General features: G+C 48.6%; 5 protein-coding genes across 5 annotated transcripts; 3 read left to right on the top strand and 2 right to left on the bottom strand.

Annotated features, from left to right (window-relative positions):
* Nucleotides 1–394: 394 nt before the first annotated feature.
* N7503_002414 (D-hexose-6-phosphate mutarotase) lies at nt 395–1,547 on the bottom strand (the record flags this gene model as incomplete). The annotated part of the gene is made up of 3 exons (XM_057061961.1): nt 1,281–1,547; nt 862–1,182; nt 395–781 (listed from the first exon to the last, which is right to left on the bottom strand). The coding sequence occupies exons 1-3, from the start codon at nt 1,521–1,523 to the stop codon at nt 395–397; spliced, it is 951 nt and encodes a 316-aa protein (XP_056925923.1). The 5' UTR covers nt 1,524–1,547.
* A 674-nt stretch (nt 1,548–2,221) lies between these two features.
* N7503_002413 (uncharacterized protein) lies at nt 2,222–7,587 on the bottom strand (the record flags this gene model as incomplete). The annotated part of the gene is made up of 3 exons (XM_057061960.1): nt 2,222–4,267; nt 4,325–4,585; nt 4,639–7,587. 3 exons carry the CDS (start codon nt 7,585–7,587, stop codon nt 2,222–2,224), a joined length of 5,256 nt encoding a protein of 1,751 aa, XP_056925922.1.
* A 1,065-nt stretch (nt 7,588–8,652) lies between these two features.
* On the top strand, nt 8,653–10,378 carry N7503_002412 (synembryn; the record flags this gene model as incomplete). Its single annotated transcript, XM_057061959.1, has 6 exons — nt 8,653–8,680; nt 8,753–8,827; nt 8,906–8,982; nt 9,043–9,201; nt 9,264–9,383; nt 9,437–10,378. The coding sequence occupies 6 exons, from the start codon at nt 8,653–8,655 to the stop codon at nt 10,376–10,378; spliced, it is 1,401 nt and encodes a 466-aa protein (XP_056925921.1).
* Nucleotides 10,379–10,696: 318 nt separating this feature from the next.
* Nucleotides 10,697–11,511, top strand: N7503_002411 (polysaccharide biosynthesis domain-containing protein). Its single transcript, XM_057061958.1, has 3 exons — nt 10,697–10,789; nt 10,849–10,873; nt 10,967–11,511. The coding sequence occupies exons 1-3, from the start codon at nt 10,745–10,747 to the stop codon at nt 11,344–11,346; spliced, it is 450 nt and encodes a 149-aa protein (XP_056925920.1). The 5' UTR covers nt 10,697–10,744; the 3' UTR covers nt 11,347–11,511.
* A 539-nt stretch (nt 11,512–12,050) lies between these two features.
* N7503_002410 (ABC transporter ATP-binding protein) lies at nt 12,051–16,328 on the top strand (the record flags this gene model as incomplete). Its single annotated transcript, XM_057061957.1, has 4 exons — nt 12,051–12,514; nt 12,569–15,216; nt 15,268–15,387; nt 15,445–16,328. The coding sequence occupies 4 exons, from the start codon at nt 12,051–12,053 to the stop codon at nt 16,326–16,328; spliced, it is 4,116 nt and encodes a 1,371-aa protein (XP_056925919.1).
* Nucleotides 16,329–16,331: the final 3 nt, after the last annotated feature.

Below are 16,331 nucleotides of genomic sequence, written 5' to 3'. Positions count from 1 at the left end.
TCAAGAGTCAGCCTTGAAAAGCAAATAATTGCAGATGCTATCTGTACAAATCACATGATCTCTGGCACACCTAGTCCCACGAATGCCTGCGACTTCAGGCGGCAGCGTGAGCATTGTGTGAGGACTTTCGATTATTGATTACCCCCCTATTGAGATTGCCAACTTGTGTGCTTTGAAATATTCCTAATTCTGGAAATTCTAGGCCTTTACAGCTAGCACTTGGCCATGCTCTAGTTACTATCACTAAAATTTAGCCGTTACACTTGCGACATATCAATCGACTAGGTCATCAAAATCTATTCATTTTGAGAGATCTCAGCTAAAAGAAAGTGTCTTGAAGTCATGAAGCATCGCGCATACAGCGGGGACAATGATGAAAAGCAGGATTCAGCCTTCAAAGCCGCGACTTGATAGTCTGACCACCCTCCCACGAGTCGCCTGCCTCAATAGTCTGCCACCCCGAGACAGAGCCGGCTTCAACGCAAATCATGTTCTTGTATGCCTCATCCGGACCAAAGTCAGCCATGCCCTTGGCCTTTTCGATCCAAGGGTTCCAGACCACAACATCCGCCAAGGCCTCGCGAGTAATCGAAAACAAAGGTTGGTCGTCTGCAGCAGAGGAGACAATAATCGGCACGGAGGGATCAAGGTTCTGGTAGACGCGGTCGGTTTCTCCGGTGATGGCCAGAGCCGGGGAGGTTTCGGTGTGAGTGGTAGCCTCGCGGGTCTTGTCAATGTAGGTCTTGGATTCGAGGTTCTTGACGCGAATAGCGGAAATATCCTATGTATTTCTGTAAGTTTGGAATCGTTCAAAAGAAAAGTGTTTATTGGCAAGAATAGCCAAGAGGATGATAAACATACGGCAATGTTCAGGTATGTATGCATCAGGACCTGGAACTCAAAGTTCTGTGTACCCTCATTGCGCACCTGCAGCTGAGTCTGTAACGAAGTCTTGGTCAAGGTGACGCTGTAGACAAGACCAAACTCATATGGCCAAGCTTTCCGGAATTCCTCGCTCAACATGGTGTGCGACAGACCAAAGTCCAGCTTCACAGCCTGGTCTCCCTGGTTATCGGCTGCTTCGGCAGAGGACTTGCCCAAGTATTCCCAGTTCGAGTTACGGGCGAATCCATGCTGGGGCAAGGGGGAGGTAACGTGGTTTTGTGGGGGAGGACCAAAGACCTATAGAGAGGGGAGAACATGGTTTAGCTTCAGGGTCTCAGGGTCTGATGCAATTTGATTGCAGACGGCGCAAGCAAGCTTGAGAACAATTGACTTACCGGGAATACAAGGGGAATACCACCACGAATTGGCTTGGAGCCATCCAGGTGGGCCTTCTTGCTCAGGAACAGCTGTTCCTGGCCGTTTGCCTTCCACGAAGTGACCGTGGCGCCGTACAGGTGGATCGCAACGGATTCCCCAGTAGGCAAGCTTGCCTCGACAACGTTATCATTGATGGAAACGGTAGACTGGGGCAGGGAAGCACCCAGTCCGATGGCAGATGGCTTGTTGGAACGGACCATTGTGATGATTGTCAAGAATGTTAGGAGAGGAAAGCTGAGCTGAGATCATGGCGGGGAATCGGATCTCAGCCCCACTTTATCGCCGTTGGATCGTTGTTTACATTGCCTTTCTAGATGTTTGAGATGCGATTCAGCCTTTTGTTTTATTACTTTTCCAAATTCTATCTGTTCTGTATGATTATGATGGTATTATATTTGACCCAGTCGGTTCAATGTTTCAGATTCGTTGTTCTCCTGTGAAGTGCATACCTTGCTGCGCCTGCTTGGCGTCCCGCACCCCCGAAGAGGGCCACAGGACTTTCTATAGTGTATCAGCTCTCCGACACCCAACACCTGATATTAGATTTGCGCATACAAACCCGGTGCGTTTCCTCAATCGGGTATTGCTCACTAGAAGGTACCCTGTAGATACTATCGCCCACAGGTGCGGTAGGTTGGATATCAGAAATAATCATTTTTTAGTCCTGAAAAGCTCTTATGATCTAAATAGTTCAAAGTATCCCAAACAAAGAATAAAATAAAATACACCACGGCCAAAGAGACCAAGTCCCAAAAATCCATTGGAAGGTAAAGGAATTCAAACGTTTATGCAACGGCCGCTATTTGCTTTACGACATTTAGTATGCACGTGGGGAATAAGGACATGGAGAGTCAACATAAAGTACAAAATCAAAAAAGTTTCACTGAAAACGCCGTCGCTATGCGGTATGATTGTGTCGCCGTGATGCGTCATGGGCCTCGACACGGATGTTGAAAAGGAGGTCATCAACCTCACGAAGAGCATTTACGCTCAAGTTAGCCTGTTTCATATTTTCCAGGAGTCTTTTGAGCGATTCCGTGATTCCTGCCTCGCTTGTGTCGGGTTCAGGAGTGGGGATGGATTCGGGTTGGATGCCTGTCGTGACAAAGGGCGTGACATACACAGGCGTGTGGGCTGGAATGTCGTCAGAAAGTATCACTGCATCCACATCCATGTTAGTATCAGTGTCCTGAGACATAGACACTGGCAATAGACCGGATTTGTTCTCCTGGGAAAGAGTTGCTTCCTCTGTGGAAACGAGGGGACCATCAAGATTGACACCGGTTTCCAGAGGGAGATTGATGGCCTGGGGAAGTGCTTCAAGACCTGAAATCTTAGGTTGGTTCGATAATGTTGTGGATACCGTCGTTTCGAGTAGTGGTTGGGCTTTTTGATTTTTATTTTGCGATGAACGTGTTCTGCCAGAGCGGGTACTGTAAGAGGACTGAGACTGGGCTGGGCTCACTACACCAGCACTCGACTTATCCTCGCCACGAGCAGACTTGCGAGTTCGCTTCGGTGGGGGCTGAGAGGTTTCGATATCATCAGCATGCTCATGTGGAGCCCCGCGAACCGCAATCGGGGAGAGTGATTCTGATGTGATAAATTCATCCTGGCGTTGAGAGCTGCGGGTTGATCGGCGTGGCGTAGGTACAGATGGTTTAGCCGGGAAGGAGGGCCGATCAGTCGATTCAATGTCACCCTCCTGTGATTGCGTCGCATCGGGGTCATCCAGGTCTATGGGAACCGTGTCTTTGGCTGTGGATAGTCTGGTTGACCGGCGCCTTTCATTTGCGACCCTCGGGGTGCCATTGTCCTCGCTACGCTTTCTCTTCTTACAGCTTTGCGAGGCAGCAGATGCTAATCGTTCTTCATGGTGGCTACCTTGATCGACAGCCAACCCCAAGTCTTGTGAAAGCTGGGAAGCGATTTGGACGTCCAAGTCATCGCCAGAATCGATATGATCGGTCACCACCGGGGTGGGTAGAGTATCAAGCAGCTCTTCAGATTGTTTTTGTTGGCTGTCCTCATCATCTACTGTCTTTGTAACAGCTTTTCGTGATTTCTGTCGAGATGCTGATTTCGGCTTGGAGCTCTGACCAGTCGTTGACTCGATTGGTTTAGCAGGTGTTCCAAATGCAGGGGTTGGTGTCCAATTTTGGTCATTATTCGTGCTCTGGCTCAAGGCAGACCGAGTGCGCCGGCTTGGTGGTCTTTCATCAACCTGAGAGACGGAAGTGTTTTCTTTAGGCTGTTCAGGAACGTCGGTATTATCTTGGGTAACTTCCACAATAGAAATAGCAGGGCTGCTGACTGCGCTTTGTTCCGCAGAAACAGCAGCAGCAGCTTCGCGAGCCTTCGCTTTCTTTGCTCTTGCCAAAGACCTCCGGCGTGCGTTTCTCGCTTGTTTTCTGGGACTTGGACTGCGAGAAGTGATTTCCGGTGGTGATGATGGAAGATCAGATGCATCAGTCATTGCAATATCTTGCGCTCGCAAGACTGGCGCGTCAGAGTGAAGTGCAGGAGTTGGATCCCGAGTGGCGGGAGTAGGGGATGACCCAATAAAGCCATCTTCATTCTCTGTCGGGGCGAGAGTTGGGGTCAGTGGAAATCCAAACGCCGATTGCGAGCCGTGCTGTCTACGCAAGTGCACCGGCGTGTCGAAGCCCAAACCACCAGGAGTATTTGCAGGAGAGGAGGATCGAATGGCTTCGATCATTCGGAAGACATCCCGTCGATTTCCCGGATAAGATAGGATTGTGGAATCCTCGTTCAAGTGGGACTGAGAAGTTATGGGCAATTGTGGCTCTGTTGACTCGGACGTCTCGCGGGACAGTTGCTCATTCACTCCAATCACAGGCGATGAATTGGGATAGAGGTATGCCTGAGGGTCGTGATGTAAAGAAGTTAACCTCTGTGCAGCCGAAGATGGGACAATTGTGTTCTGTGAACTCGTATTTAGTGCATGTGACGAAATCGGATGTACCGGTTGTATGTCTACCTTATTATTGTCCTTGGACTGCGCTGTTGCTTTGAAGTTATCCAAGGCTGTTGCAACAGAAGCTCCAATGGAAGTTTTTGAAGAGGCTTCATCTGCTACAGAGGTCGTCGAGTACCAGAAATCAACGAATTTCTTGGCTCGTGACGCGTGTTGAGACTCTAAGCCAGCGCAAATAATCACGTCGAACGTTTGAAGCGAAGGTCGTTCGTCACGGACGCATGTCTGCAGGACATTCAGAACAGCAAGTGTAAGAGCTCGACACTTTGCACCGGTTAGCTTATGCTTCAACAGTATTCTTAATGTTTAGCACGTACAGCAGTTAAAATACGACTATCCACACCATGCTTGAAATCAAATTTGGATGCACCATCTTTAATCCAAGGCTTCAGGGAAGATTGTAAGGTTTCAAGGAGCTGTGAGCGAAAGTGAGGTGCACCAGAGCCCAGAAAAGACGTCAATGACTCGATGAACCCTGCGAGACCATGGGATTCTGAGACACTGAAGCCATCATATGCCAGGCTCAATGTTCTCCCGATTGATTCCGCGAGTTTGTAGGGGAACGGCGGGGGGCTCGGCTGCTGGGCGACGGTGTGACCGTTTCCTACGCTGTTACCCTGGAGGAAAGGGACCGACAAAGACTGACTCAGCAGAGATGCCGAAGGCAGATAAGTGTCATGAACTGAAAGATTCATCAGGCATACGGCCAAGGGCTCTATGATAAGAGCAGGCAGACCTTGATCTCCTTTCTCGGTTCTGGCGACTCGCATAAAAGACCCAAGCAAGTGTGACCATTCCTGGAACACATTGTGAGGTTTTAGCCCAGAGGCAAGGATTTTATTGACGTTGTCATAGTCGCGGGAGACAGAGCCATCACGCTCCCGAGCAGACTCCACTGGGAATGATTGTAGGGCATCAGCAGCAGCTCGAGCACTAGCTTTCCAGACCACCTCAGATAGTGGGGACGGACGGGAAACATATGTCGAGTCCGCAATGCTCAAATCAGCGCACTGCTGTAGGAGTTCGAGGCGAGATCCGCGAGATATTCTTCCTTTGCACGAAGCTTGAATTATTCCTTCAACCAGACGGACATAAGCCAAGGTCGGCGTTGATGACACCGGACTGGCACTAATTGTTCGGAGAAGATAGAGAAAAGGGGTGTTGAGATTTGTGCCAGAAGTAGGATGGCGGTGGGTGGGGGTGTTGGAAAATTGAAAAGTACCGTCCGAATTCTTCAATAGGAGTCTTTCTGTGAATGGAATGCTTCCAAGGGAGGAGATCATCGTTGTTGATAGGAATCGGAACCGTTCGAAGAAAGCATCTACCTCTCCATCCCCCGAGGCATTCAATGAAGTAGGGCCGGCATGCCAGAGGCGATTGAACAGTCCAAGAACACTGGCAACAGCTTGCATGGATTCCGTGGAAGGGGTTATTTCCTTACTAGAGGCCAAAGACAGCGCATTTGAAAGATTGCTCCAAGCACGAGCAATGTTTGATTTCTCAATCTCATTCACATCCCAGACGGACGCCTTGAGCAGAGACTCAAAAACTTTCAAAATCGCTGAGACTCTTGAACGGACCCATTTTGAATCAATCGAGGGAAGTTCTTCGGCTTCGATCTTGTTTGGGTCGTTGATGCGATTCTCTGTCCATATTTTGGCCTGTGGACTCCAAAGGAGGGCTGCTAACACACCCGCTTCACTGTCACTCAGGGATGAAATGGATGAAAAGATGGACGCAGACGGAACAGCGATGTATTCCTCCCAAATGATGTCGAGATGGTTGGGGAGAAGCGAGGGGCGGAAGGCGTAATAGAGTAAGTTGTAGTAGCTACTCAAGGCAAGTTGAGTAGATGCCGGTCCTGATTTATCAGATTTTCTCCGTTCCAATTGGGAGAAAATTGGCTTTCCTAGCATCTTGACCAAAGACGGACTCGTTTTTTCGTTTGGACTAACGGCGAAAACGAATCGATTCCATCCCAAGATAGCCTGAGCTTTGATGGAAGGCTCACTGCAATTGAAGCATTTTTGGAGAACAAGAACCCATTCCTTGAAGTGCTCCCACTGTTCCAAATTCGAACCCTTGCTTCTCATAAGTAGAACAATAATACTCCAGATCTGAGGGACATGAATACCAGTTTCTGTAGAGGCCATCATTCGCGACATACGCTCACGAACCTCGTTCACAAGCTTTCGGTCTTTTTCCAGTGGTCGATCAAAAAGCTCTCGAAGATTCTTGGAGAGCGATTGATTTGGACCAGCGGCGGAAGCTACCTGGAAGCCAAGGGAAATTGCTTTTGATCTGTTGTCTTTCATAGGATGAAGGAGCCCGAATACTAAATTCTCTGCCCACAGTGAAGAGCGAGAGACGAATGTGGATTTGGATTGACTGAGGAGGCGCTGGTAGATGGTCAAACGGTGCAAAGCGATCGCTTTACCACTAACATGATTGCTGATTTCTTCCAGTGCTGTGAGTAAACGTATGACACGGGCATTGGTCATTACCCGAGGACCGAAATTCTGCGCGGAAAGAATGGACATGTAGTGTGTCAAAACAGACTTTGGTACTTTGGCGTCTTGCAGGCAAGTGGTGGAGTGCTCCACAAGGAAAACTTTGAACTCTTCCGGCAACATGGGCGATACACCTGAATGCCATACCAAGGCAGCCGATAGCTTCAGAGCTTGGTTGGCAAGATTGATATCTAATGGCGCCCCACTACTCAAATCGCGGTTCACATCACGTTGTATAAAATCGGTGATCAGGCTCAGTTTCTCAGTAATATCCTTCGCAGTTGGTAGCGAATCATATGTACGGAGCGCATTGAAAAACTGCATGTATGCATCAAGGCGAGAGGTGATAGACTCTCCCGCCAATTGTTGAATGACGGATTCAAGGAGCATGGCGAAAGAATCAGAGGTGAAAGGATCAAATTTCGGCGACCATACGGGTATTGGCGAATTCGATTCCTTCAAAATAGACTTGTATGGACTGTCTCGAGGCTTAGGCTCTTTTAGCTTGAACGGGCTATCCTTAGGTCTAAGGTTTGTCAAAGGGCCCGACGGAAGGTCAATTGTGGTATGAAGCCATGGTGACCAGGTCACTCGTTTAGAGGCGCGGCTTGACGGGGGAGCTCTCGAGGAATTGGCGGTTTGTGGTGTTTCTGTGATGTTTTGGGAGGGGGTATCGGTTTCGTCCTGATCAATGCGTGAACCAGGCCTTGGAGGTGTGGGTGGGCGAGCAGGAAGAGGGCCAAGCATCTCCACCATGGTTCAAGATGGGAGGAAAGGAGGGAAAAAAAGCGCAATGAAAGAGACAAGGACCATTTCTCGGCGTGGAATCGTGAAATTATCAAGATCGAGCGGTCCTCCCATGCGATGAAGGGTTGCGGGTACAAGGCTAGTTAAAGTGAAAACTGGTCTCCGGACGCGCCTGTCGCGGATTCGCGGGATCGCGTAAAGTGCCCGCGCGATCTACCCGCCTCAGGCACTCAGTCACGCGCATTCTCTACACCGTCTCCGTGAATTACGCGATGCGGTTTAGCGTACTTATTTCACCTTTATTGTACCTGTATTTCAGTATACGGTCTTTGTCGGTAAAAAGCAACCGATCTTAATTATTTGAAGTTTGCAACATTTTTCTGGCCACATTGCGATTAATGCAGAGGTCGAAACAATTGGGCAACTCCGTTGTGCTACTAAAGCCAGCATCTGGGGCACGAGCAATCACTTTGAAGGACTAGAGCCAGGAACTAAGCACCCACCACAATAGCTGGCGCAATGGCTTCCGCCATTCGGCTAGCCAGGCACGGTGATATCGTCTAGAGCAGACCAGCAAATCTTTGTTCTCAAATGAACCAAGCACGCCGGAGCAAGCTCCTCTATGTTCCATACATACCTGCCAACTACGGCTGGCCTCTGAGAAATTTGGGGTATCAAATATCAGTTGGCCAATATACAGGTGGGCAGATACTCCAGTTGACGTAATATGGAGTACGTGAAGCAAGAATAAAATAAAAGAATATAATCTAGGTTTCTTCACGTTTATGAGAACCAGGCTCGTAGGGATATAGTACTTGCCCGCGTGGGTGGAGGCCTACACAAGTGGGGTTCCGGCCCGGCACCTCATTATGATGGACCTCTGTCTTCACCCCGAGCTTGGTCACCTCCTCTACCCTGCGCTCATTTGCGGGACATTGTCGCAAGAATTTACCGACTGATGCTCCATCTCCCGGAACGCTTTTTCATTTCACTTTCTTGCAAGCTTGGCACTGTTAAGCGAATTTTACCGCCTGCGCGACCGTCTTGATCTTTCGGCCCAGGAAACAGGAAACAATGGCTTTTCGCCAGCTGCACGGCGCAGGTATGCAGGCGACTAGGCCTACCCAAATAGGCAATATCATTGCTAGGAATGCTTCTGACAATCCTTGTATAGCTAAGCTACAGGAAGTCACCCAGTTACTGAGCTCCCTCGAAAAGGACTTGGAAGAGAAGCAGTTGACACCGGCGCGTGAGTTTTCGTCCGTGACTACCCCTGGCAACAGATCGATCATGACATACTGATTAAGAGCGACTCGTCGATATACAGAAAAGGTCAATACACTTCTCCAGCTCCGCCAACATGGTACTAGCCCCGCCAATGCCGACCCGATTTATTCCAGCAAGGTACGATATACCAAAATCGAGTGAGATTCGGTGGTCCCTGTGATCTGATGCCTTGCGCAGGGTATTAGAATTCTAGTACAATATGGGGTGCAAGGAGAGACATCAGACGTGTGTCGTGCTGCCCTGAGATGTGTCGCAAATGCTTTACTGCTCGATGCGAACATGCGCCAAGTCTTTGTGGACACAGGTTATGGAGGCAAGTTGGCTGAAAGGCTCAAGGTATGTCTACTTCTTTCACGTTGGACCGTATGGTAATGGAAGTCCTAATAATGACCGCCTAGGTTGACAACTCCGAAGATGAAATGATCGCTAGCAGAATTCTCTTCCTATCAACTTATAACACCACCATGGATTTTGATGACTTGATCAAGAACCATTCCCTCGGGGACAATGTCAATTATGTACGGTACCTCAAGTCAGCTAAAATCCCCAGACTACTGATCACTGTGAACAGCAACTCACTCGACACGCAAAACAATTTCCCAAGTCCGGACGAGAGCCTCTGTCACAAATGGATGAATTGGCTCTCACTGATACACTCAAATTGATTTTCAACGTATCAAAGCTTTATGACCTTGGGACCGCCTTTTCGCCCTCCATCCCTGACATCTTGAAGATCATTAGCCGCATTGACATATCATCAAAGCCGTTAGAAGGCCTAACCAGCCAGCTCATTAACTCACTCTCCGTGCTTGACCTGGAAGGGAAAAAGGGCAAGGTCATCGAGGAAAACCCGTTGTTCCCCTCATTTGACCAGAACTGTAATGTTGATAAATTGATCGACATCCTTGATCAGGCGGTCTCTGCATACAGTAATGAGGAGCTGGAGGAGAAAGCTGTGCCGTTATTGCATACCCTAATCATCACTTACGAGCTTGCTCCTGATGAACAGCGCAAGCACATGCAATCGCTACTCCTGCCAGAGGACAGCGATCGCAGCGAGCCCATCGGACGTTCCGATACTCTTGCATCCCGGCTCTTGAAACTTTCGACAGGCCCATATCCAAATCTCAAAACCGGAATTTCCGAACTGATGTTTGTCTTAGCTGGGAGGGATGCTGAGAACCTCACCCGGAAGATCGGCTATGGATTTGCATCGGGCTTTTTGGCATCCCGAGGGATGGAGATCCCACAGAGTGCCAGTGAGGCCTTTGCAGATGACGCTAACGGCCTCGGTGATAGTGTCAACCCTATCACTGGACAGCGATGGGCTGCAGAGCCGAAGGATACTGGCCCACCTATGACCATGGAAGAGAAAGAGAGAGAAGCAGAGAGACTATTCGTACTCTTCGAAAGAGCGAAGGCAAATGGTCTTCTGAAAGTGGAGAACCCTGTGACCCAGGCTTTCCACGAAGGAAGGTTCGAAGAACTGCCAGACGACGCTGACAGCGATTGAAGGGCTTCTGATTTGTTGTCGCCCCAACTATGTACATTCAACTCACGGACTTTATACCCATACATGTAAATCACAACTTGCATGGAATGCTGTGCGTTCATTCCGAGCAATTGGCCAACATAGGCAAGATTCACATTACTTTGTAGACTTTCCTTCGCGCCTTGCATATCTGATTTATTGTGTAAATTCGTAGGCGGGGAGACAATGACGTTATGTTGGATTGGCCGGCAGTATCGCTCTCCGCCCACCGAAAAATTATTCGCGGGGCAGAGCACTCACTTTCCACCCCCCACTCGACTTGTCCCCATTGCACCACTTTGTATTTCAATTAGATTGAAGCCACCTCGTTAAAATAATACCGCCAAGATGTCGAAGGCTTTTGATCCCGAGCACCCTGAGAACCTGGATGACGTATGTTTCCGATTCACGTCCGACTAAGTACAAGAAGTCATTCGCTGACCAATTCACAGATGGAGAAGCAATTCGCCGTGAAAGGTCCGTCAAAAACCACATTTCATCCTCACCAATCGGTCCAATGAGCCTGCATTCTTTATTTGAACGGCGACTGACATTAATGCCTTGAAACAGCCGTCGAACACTTGATGACATACTGGTCGATTCTCGAGAAGGTCAAGGGCTCGCAGCTCCGCCTGACCAAGATGGACGATGAGATCTACGAATCCTTCATGAAGGAGTTCCCCGAATTTGACCCCGCTGGAACTCTCAACGAGGACGAGATGAAGAGCAAGGCTGGCAAGGAGAAGTGGCGCAACTGGATCAACCAGTTCGAGAAGAAGATCGACGACTTCAACTTCGGCACAATTGTTCGCACTCGGGCCGATGCCGAGTATGATCAAGATACCACCGTTTTCGGCGTTCGCATGCAATTCTACGCCGTTGAGATTGCTCGTAATCGCGCCGGCCTCAACGACTGGGTCTACGAGCGCTCCCAGAAGGCTAGCGCATGATCGACCTTTTGCATGTTAGACAGCATTGCCATGATACCACACAAACGAGACTCAGTGAAGGGGTTACTTATAATAGATTTTCTCCACGCGATCACTCTACCCTATCCCATATTCTCTGCATGGCTATGCCAAGTTCGACTCCATATCCGGGCTGTTAGACCGACGGCATGTGCCCGCTCCTTTGTGACTTGCCTGAACAAACCATGAAATCACGGATGTGGCCACATTGAAGAAATCATCTCGTGTGATTTGACGTTTTCGCCAGTCAAGTAGATCGTGGCCGCAGAAAACAAGTGATTTTGGGCTTTGATAAATCGTTCTCACTCGGTGGACTACGGATTGGAGTGGGCTTCATGTTCAGAAGTCTTGTGAATATTGGCGATATACCCGGAAATAAATGGCATTATTTTATCTTCGACCTTAAATTTGATTGATGGTACAGTATCTTCGACATCTGGAAAATTTTATCTTCCCGCTCTTTGTTGCTGTACACTGGCTTTCACTTCATGCACCCGAAGTTTTGGGGTGTGATTAGACCACTCTTAGTATTGTTCTCTTTGTCACAATGGGTTCCTTAGAGCGTTGACGCCACACTCTTGCCTTTCGACCTTTCGACCTTCGTAATTTTTTCAACCTTCACAAGACCAATTGGTCTTGGGGGTTCGTTCTACATCTTGTTGCTCGCTACCCGTGAGTTGTGAGTAATGCCTCACAACCATATAACAAATGATCAGGATGGAGATTCGGAGCAAAACGAGCCTGGACCTCGTCTAGAAACCAGCTGGAAGACCCTTTTCAGCTTCACATCACGAAAACATTTACCCGTTCTAATCACTGGGTCGATCTTCGCTCTGTTTGCGGGCTGTGTGACCCCCATTCTGGCAGTCCTTCTAGGGAATGTGTTTGATGCCTTTACATCATTTGGAGCTGGACAGGCAGATGCGGATACATTGCGCTCAAAGATTGCGACGAACTGTCTAGGAATGGTAGGATTAGGAGCTGCCGGTTGGTTTCTGAACGGTGCATATTTTATGATTTTTGTTGCTTTTGGGGAGTTTCAGGCTGCGAGCATCCGTCGAAAGGTTTTTGTAGAGCTTTTGAAACGAGATATCGAATGGTTTGAGGCGCAGCGAGAAGGGTCTGGGGCGTTTCTGTCGGGTATCCAAGCGTAAGACCTCCTTGTCGTTTGTTGTTCGCCCCGTATGCTAACGGAGTTCAATAGTCATATTCATGATCTGCAGATGGCAACCTCTCAACCTCTTGGCCTTCTACTACAATATGCTTGTCGGTCAGTGGCTTCTTTGATATTGGCCTTGGTGATCTCCTGGAGACTTTCTCTTGTCACCCTTGCGGGAATTCCAATATTTTCTGCCCTCATCGCCTACCTCTCCACCCGAATGAACTCCAGTATCTCGGCACAGCAAACCGAACTTACGTATGCCTCCAAAATCGCAAACAATGCCATTTCTTCCATCGACACGGTCAAATGTCTGAATAGTCAAGCATTTGAGTGGCAAAGCTTCGCCAGTCGGATTGAGCAGTCTGCGATCCACTATCTTCGACAGGCGCGATTAAACTCTTTCCAAATTGCACTGATACGATGGATGATGTTTGGGATGTTTGTCCAGGGTTTTTGGTACGGCAGTGGTCTTGCGCGCGCTGGCATTCTATCCTCAGGCGATGTCATCACAACATTCTGGGCCTGTACAACCGCCGCTCAGTCAATCGAGCAGGTCCTTCCGCAGATGATTGTCATGGAAAAGGGCAAGGTAGCAAGTACGATGCTGAAGAAACTCATGCAAAAGTCTGTAAAAGATGGTTGCCACAGTGAAATTAAGGGCACCGTCTTACCCCGTCGCTGCGATGGTGATATTGAACTCAACAACGTATCGTTTTGCTATCCATCACAGCCAGAGACATGTGTTTTGAGCTCCTCATCATTCTTCTTCCCAGCAGGAGACACAACATTTGTGATAGGAAAAAGTGGATCGGGTAAAAGCACCCTTGGTCAGTTGATAATGCGGTTTTATTTCCCGACCTCGGGAGAAATCCTCATTGATGGACACAAAGTCGATTCACTAAGCATCAACTGGATTCGAAATAATATCACTCTACTCGAACAAAAGTCAATTTTATTCAATGATTCGGTCTTGCAGAACATCAAGTTCGGGAGTCTGTCTTCTGAATCAATCTCCAGGATAGATATCGAAGAGTCAATTGAACTAGCAATGCTGGGAAACATGTTGGAAGGTTTACCGCGAGGTATTGATACTTCTGTTGGCCCTGGTGGGAGCTTTTTAAGTGGAGGTCAACGGCAAAGAGTGGCAATCGCTAGAGCTAAGCTGCGCGACACATCAATACTGATCCTGGATGAGCCAACCAGTGCCTTAGACAATACTAACCGTGTAGCCGTCATGAAAGCAATACGCCAATGGCGCCAAGGGAAAACGACAATCATCATCACTCATGACATGTCGCAAATTCTAGAAGATGATTTTGTTTACATCCTGGAGCACGGATCCATTACGCATTCCGGCTTCAGGAAACAACTTGATAATCGTGCAGGATGTGAAAAATACTTTCCCTCAGCTATGAGACTCGGACTTGAGAAAGAAGATTTGGGAATTGAAGGTGATAAAACAGAACACATCTCATCCGGCGGGTCGACCCTCGGCAGCCTGCGTATGCCTAAACGAGTACGCCATAATCGGAATTCATCGTGGGCACAACATCACCTTCCTCCAGGTTTTCGGTCAAGCACATATGGGATGGCAGTCAAGAGGCATTCCTTCCACGCAAATGCTCTATCGGATGGCGTGGATGGGTCAGAGGAGCTGCAATCTATGTCATATCTTCCTTTCAGCAGCTCAACTCCAGATCTCATTTCACCCTTGTCACATACATACGGTGAAATCACAGGAAAGGACTTTGAGATGGTCGCAATGACCAGCCCGAGGACGGAAATGGACAGCCCAGTGCATTATGTCTCTCCCAGCTCAGTACAGTACCTCGGTCCAGAATATGCGAACCGGCTTAGCCACCGACGCAAGCCATCTAAACCAAAGGCGGGAAAGAAAGGTGACGCGCCCTCTTTGGCTCAAATATTGGGCACAATCATGCCAAGCCTGAGCGCAAAGCAAAGTCTCATCCTTCTTGTGGGAGTTCTATCGGCATTGGCCCATGCAAGTGCCACCCCTGTCTTTTCATACTGCCTTTCGCAATTAATCGGAACTTTCTATGCGGGTAAGGACAGCGCAAATCTAGCCAGAAAATGGTCCCTCGCTGTTCTGGGTGTATCCTGTGGAGACGGTCTGTCCTCATTTCTCATGCACTATTTCCTGGAATTTTGTGCCGAGGCATGGCTGGACACACTGCGTGGGAAGGCATTTGAACGCATTCTTGAACAGCCAAAAGCATGGTTTGAAAAGGATGGCCATGGTTCATCCAGGCTTGCATCCTATCTTGACCAGAATGGAGAAGACATGCGTAATCTACTGGGTCGTTTTGCTGGGTTTGTCATAGTTGCAGCTGCCATCATGATCATGGCGATCATTTGGAGTTTGGTGGTTTGCTGGAAGCTGACTGTGGTGGCCCTTGCAACTGGTCCGTTCATTTACGCCATCACGCGCGGATTTGAAGGGACTAATGGCGTATGGGAGAGAAGATGCAATGAAGCAAGCGGCGTGGCGACAGACATCTTCACCGAGACTTTTTCAGAAATTCGAACTGTTCGATCATTGACGCTTGAGGGGCACTTTTCAAAGAAGCACAGCGATGTCGTGACTAGCTGTCTGGAAATTGGGCTGAAGCGTGCCATTTACACCGGCTTGCTATTCGGTATGGTGGAATCGACGGTTATGTTTGCATGTGGTGAGCAATAACTGCTGGTTAAGAGACAGATTTGTGACTAAAATACTGCAGCTCTTATTTTCTACTATGGAGCAGCTCTCGCTGCCTATGAGTTCGCGGTGGACGACGTGGTCCAAGTGTTTTCACTGCTGCTTTTCAGCATTGGATACGCAGCGCAGATTCTATCATGGAGTTCGTTTAACTTGATGTCTCTAACGGGATCTAAAGCATTGCTAACATTGCCTACAGTTCCTCAAATCAACACATCAAAGGATATAGCCACTCGTCTCATCGAACTATCAAATCTTCCCAAGCTTGGATCACATGAATATCGCGGCTCCCTAATCGTCTCTAATCTGACACCAATCAAGTTGACCAATGTTGTTTTCCGATATCCCTCAAGACCAGACACTATGGTTCTGAAAAATGTTTCCATGAAAATCTCACAGAACACCTGTACAGCCATCGTCGGTCGATCAGGGTCTGGCAAGTCAACCATTGCATCTTTGTTGTTGGCACTATATGTCTGCCCAGAATCTCGCTCCGGAGAACCCACAATAACACTAGGAGGGGAAGACATATCACGGCTACATGTCCCCACCCTACGTTCTCAGATCGGCATTGTATCACAGCAACCAACTATTTTCCCAGGGACCATCTACGCTAATATTAGTTATGGCATTGATCTTCAGTCACCAATGACCTCCATGGATAGTGTCCGTGCTGCCGCAAGAGCAGCCGGGATTGACGATTTCATCACCTCGCTTCCCAGAGGATACTGGACCGTGATTGGCGATGGGGGCATTGGCCTTTCCGGAGGCCAGAAACAACGCATAGTCATTGCCCGTGCTTTGCTGCGCCATCCTCAGATACTTATCTTGGATGAAGCTACATCTGGTCTTGATCCAGCAGGTGCGGAGATTGTTCGTCAAACTATTCAGCATCTAGTGTCCGTGCGCCCAGAGCTGACGGTCATCATTATCACGCATGCCAAGGAAATGATTGAGATAGCAGACCATGTCATTGTGCTTGACCAGGGAGTTGTGGTAGAAGATGGTTCATATCAGGTGCTCGCACAGCGAATGAATGGCAGATTGTACGAATTGATCAACGATCCCGAGGACGGGGAATAGACT

The sequence above is a fragment of the Penicillium pulvis genome, assembly GCF_028828015.1.
Source record: "Penicillium pulvis strain IBT 33274 chromosome Unknown contig_12_segment0_segment0, whole genome shotgun sequence".
NCBI classification, from domain to species: domain Eukaryota; kingdom Fungi; phylum Ascomycota; class Eurotiomycetes; order Eurotiales; family Aspergillaceae; genus Penicillium; species Penicillium pulvis.
The sequence above is the reverse complement of the archived record's forward strand: the minus strand, read 5'-3'. Positions and strand labels throughout refer to the sequence as shown.

Bases quoted from the DNA above. Each gene is read 5' to 3' on its own strand.
- N7503_002411 (XM_057061958.1), top strand. From the start codon at position 10,745: ATGTCGAAGGCTTTTGATCCCGAGCACCCTGAGAACCTGGATGAC. The intron at 10,790-10,848 runs GTATGTTTCCGA...ACCAATTCACAG, and splicing joins ACCCTGAGAACCTGGATGAC to ATGGAGAAGCAATTCGCCGT. The intron at 10,874-10,966 runs GTCCGTCAAAAA...GCCTTGAAACAG, and splicing joins GAAGCAATTCGCCGTGAAAG to CCGTCGAACACTTGATGACA.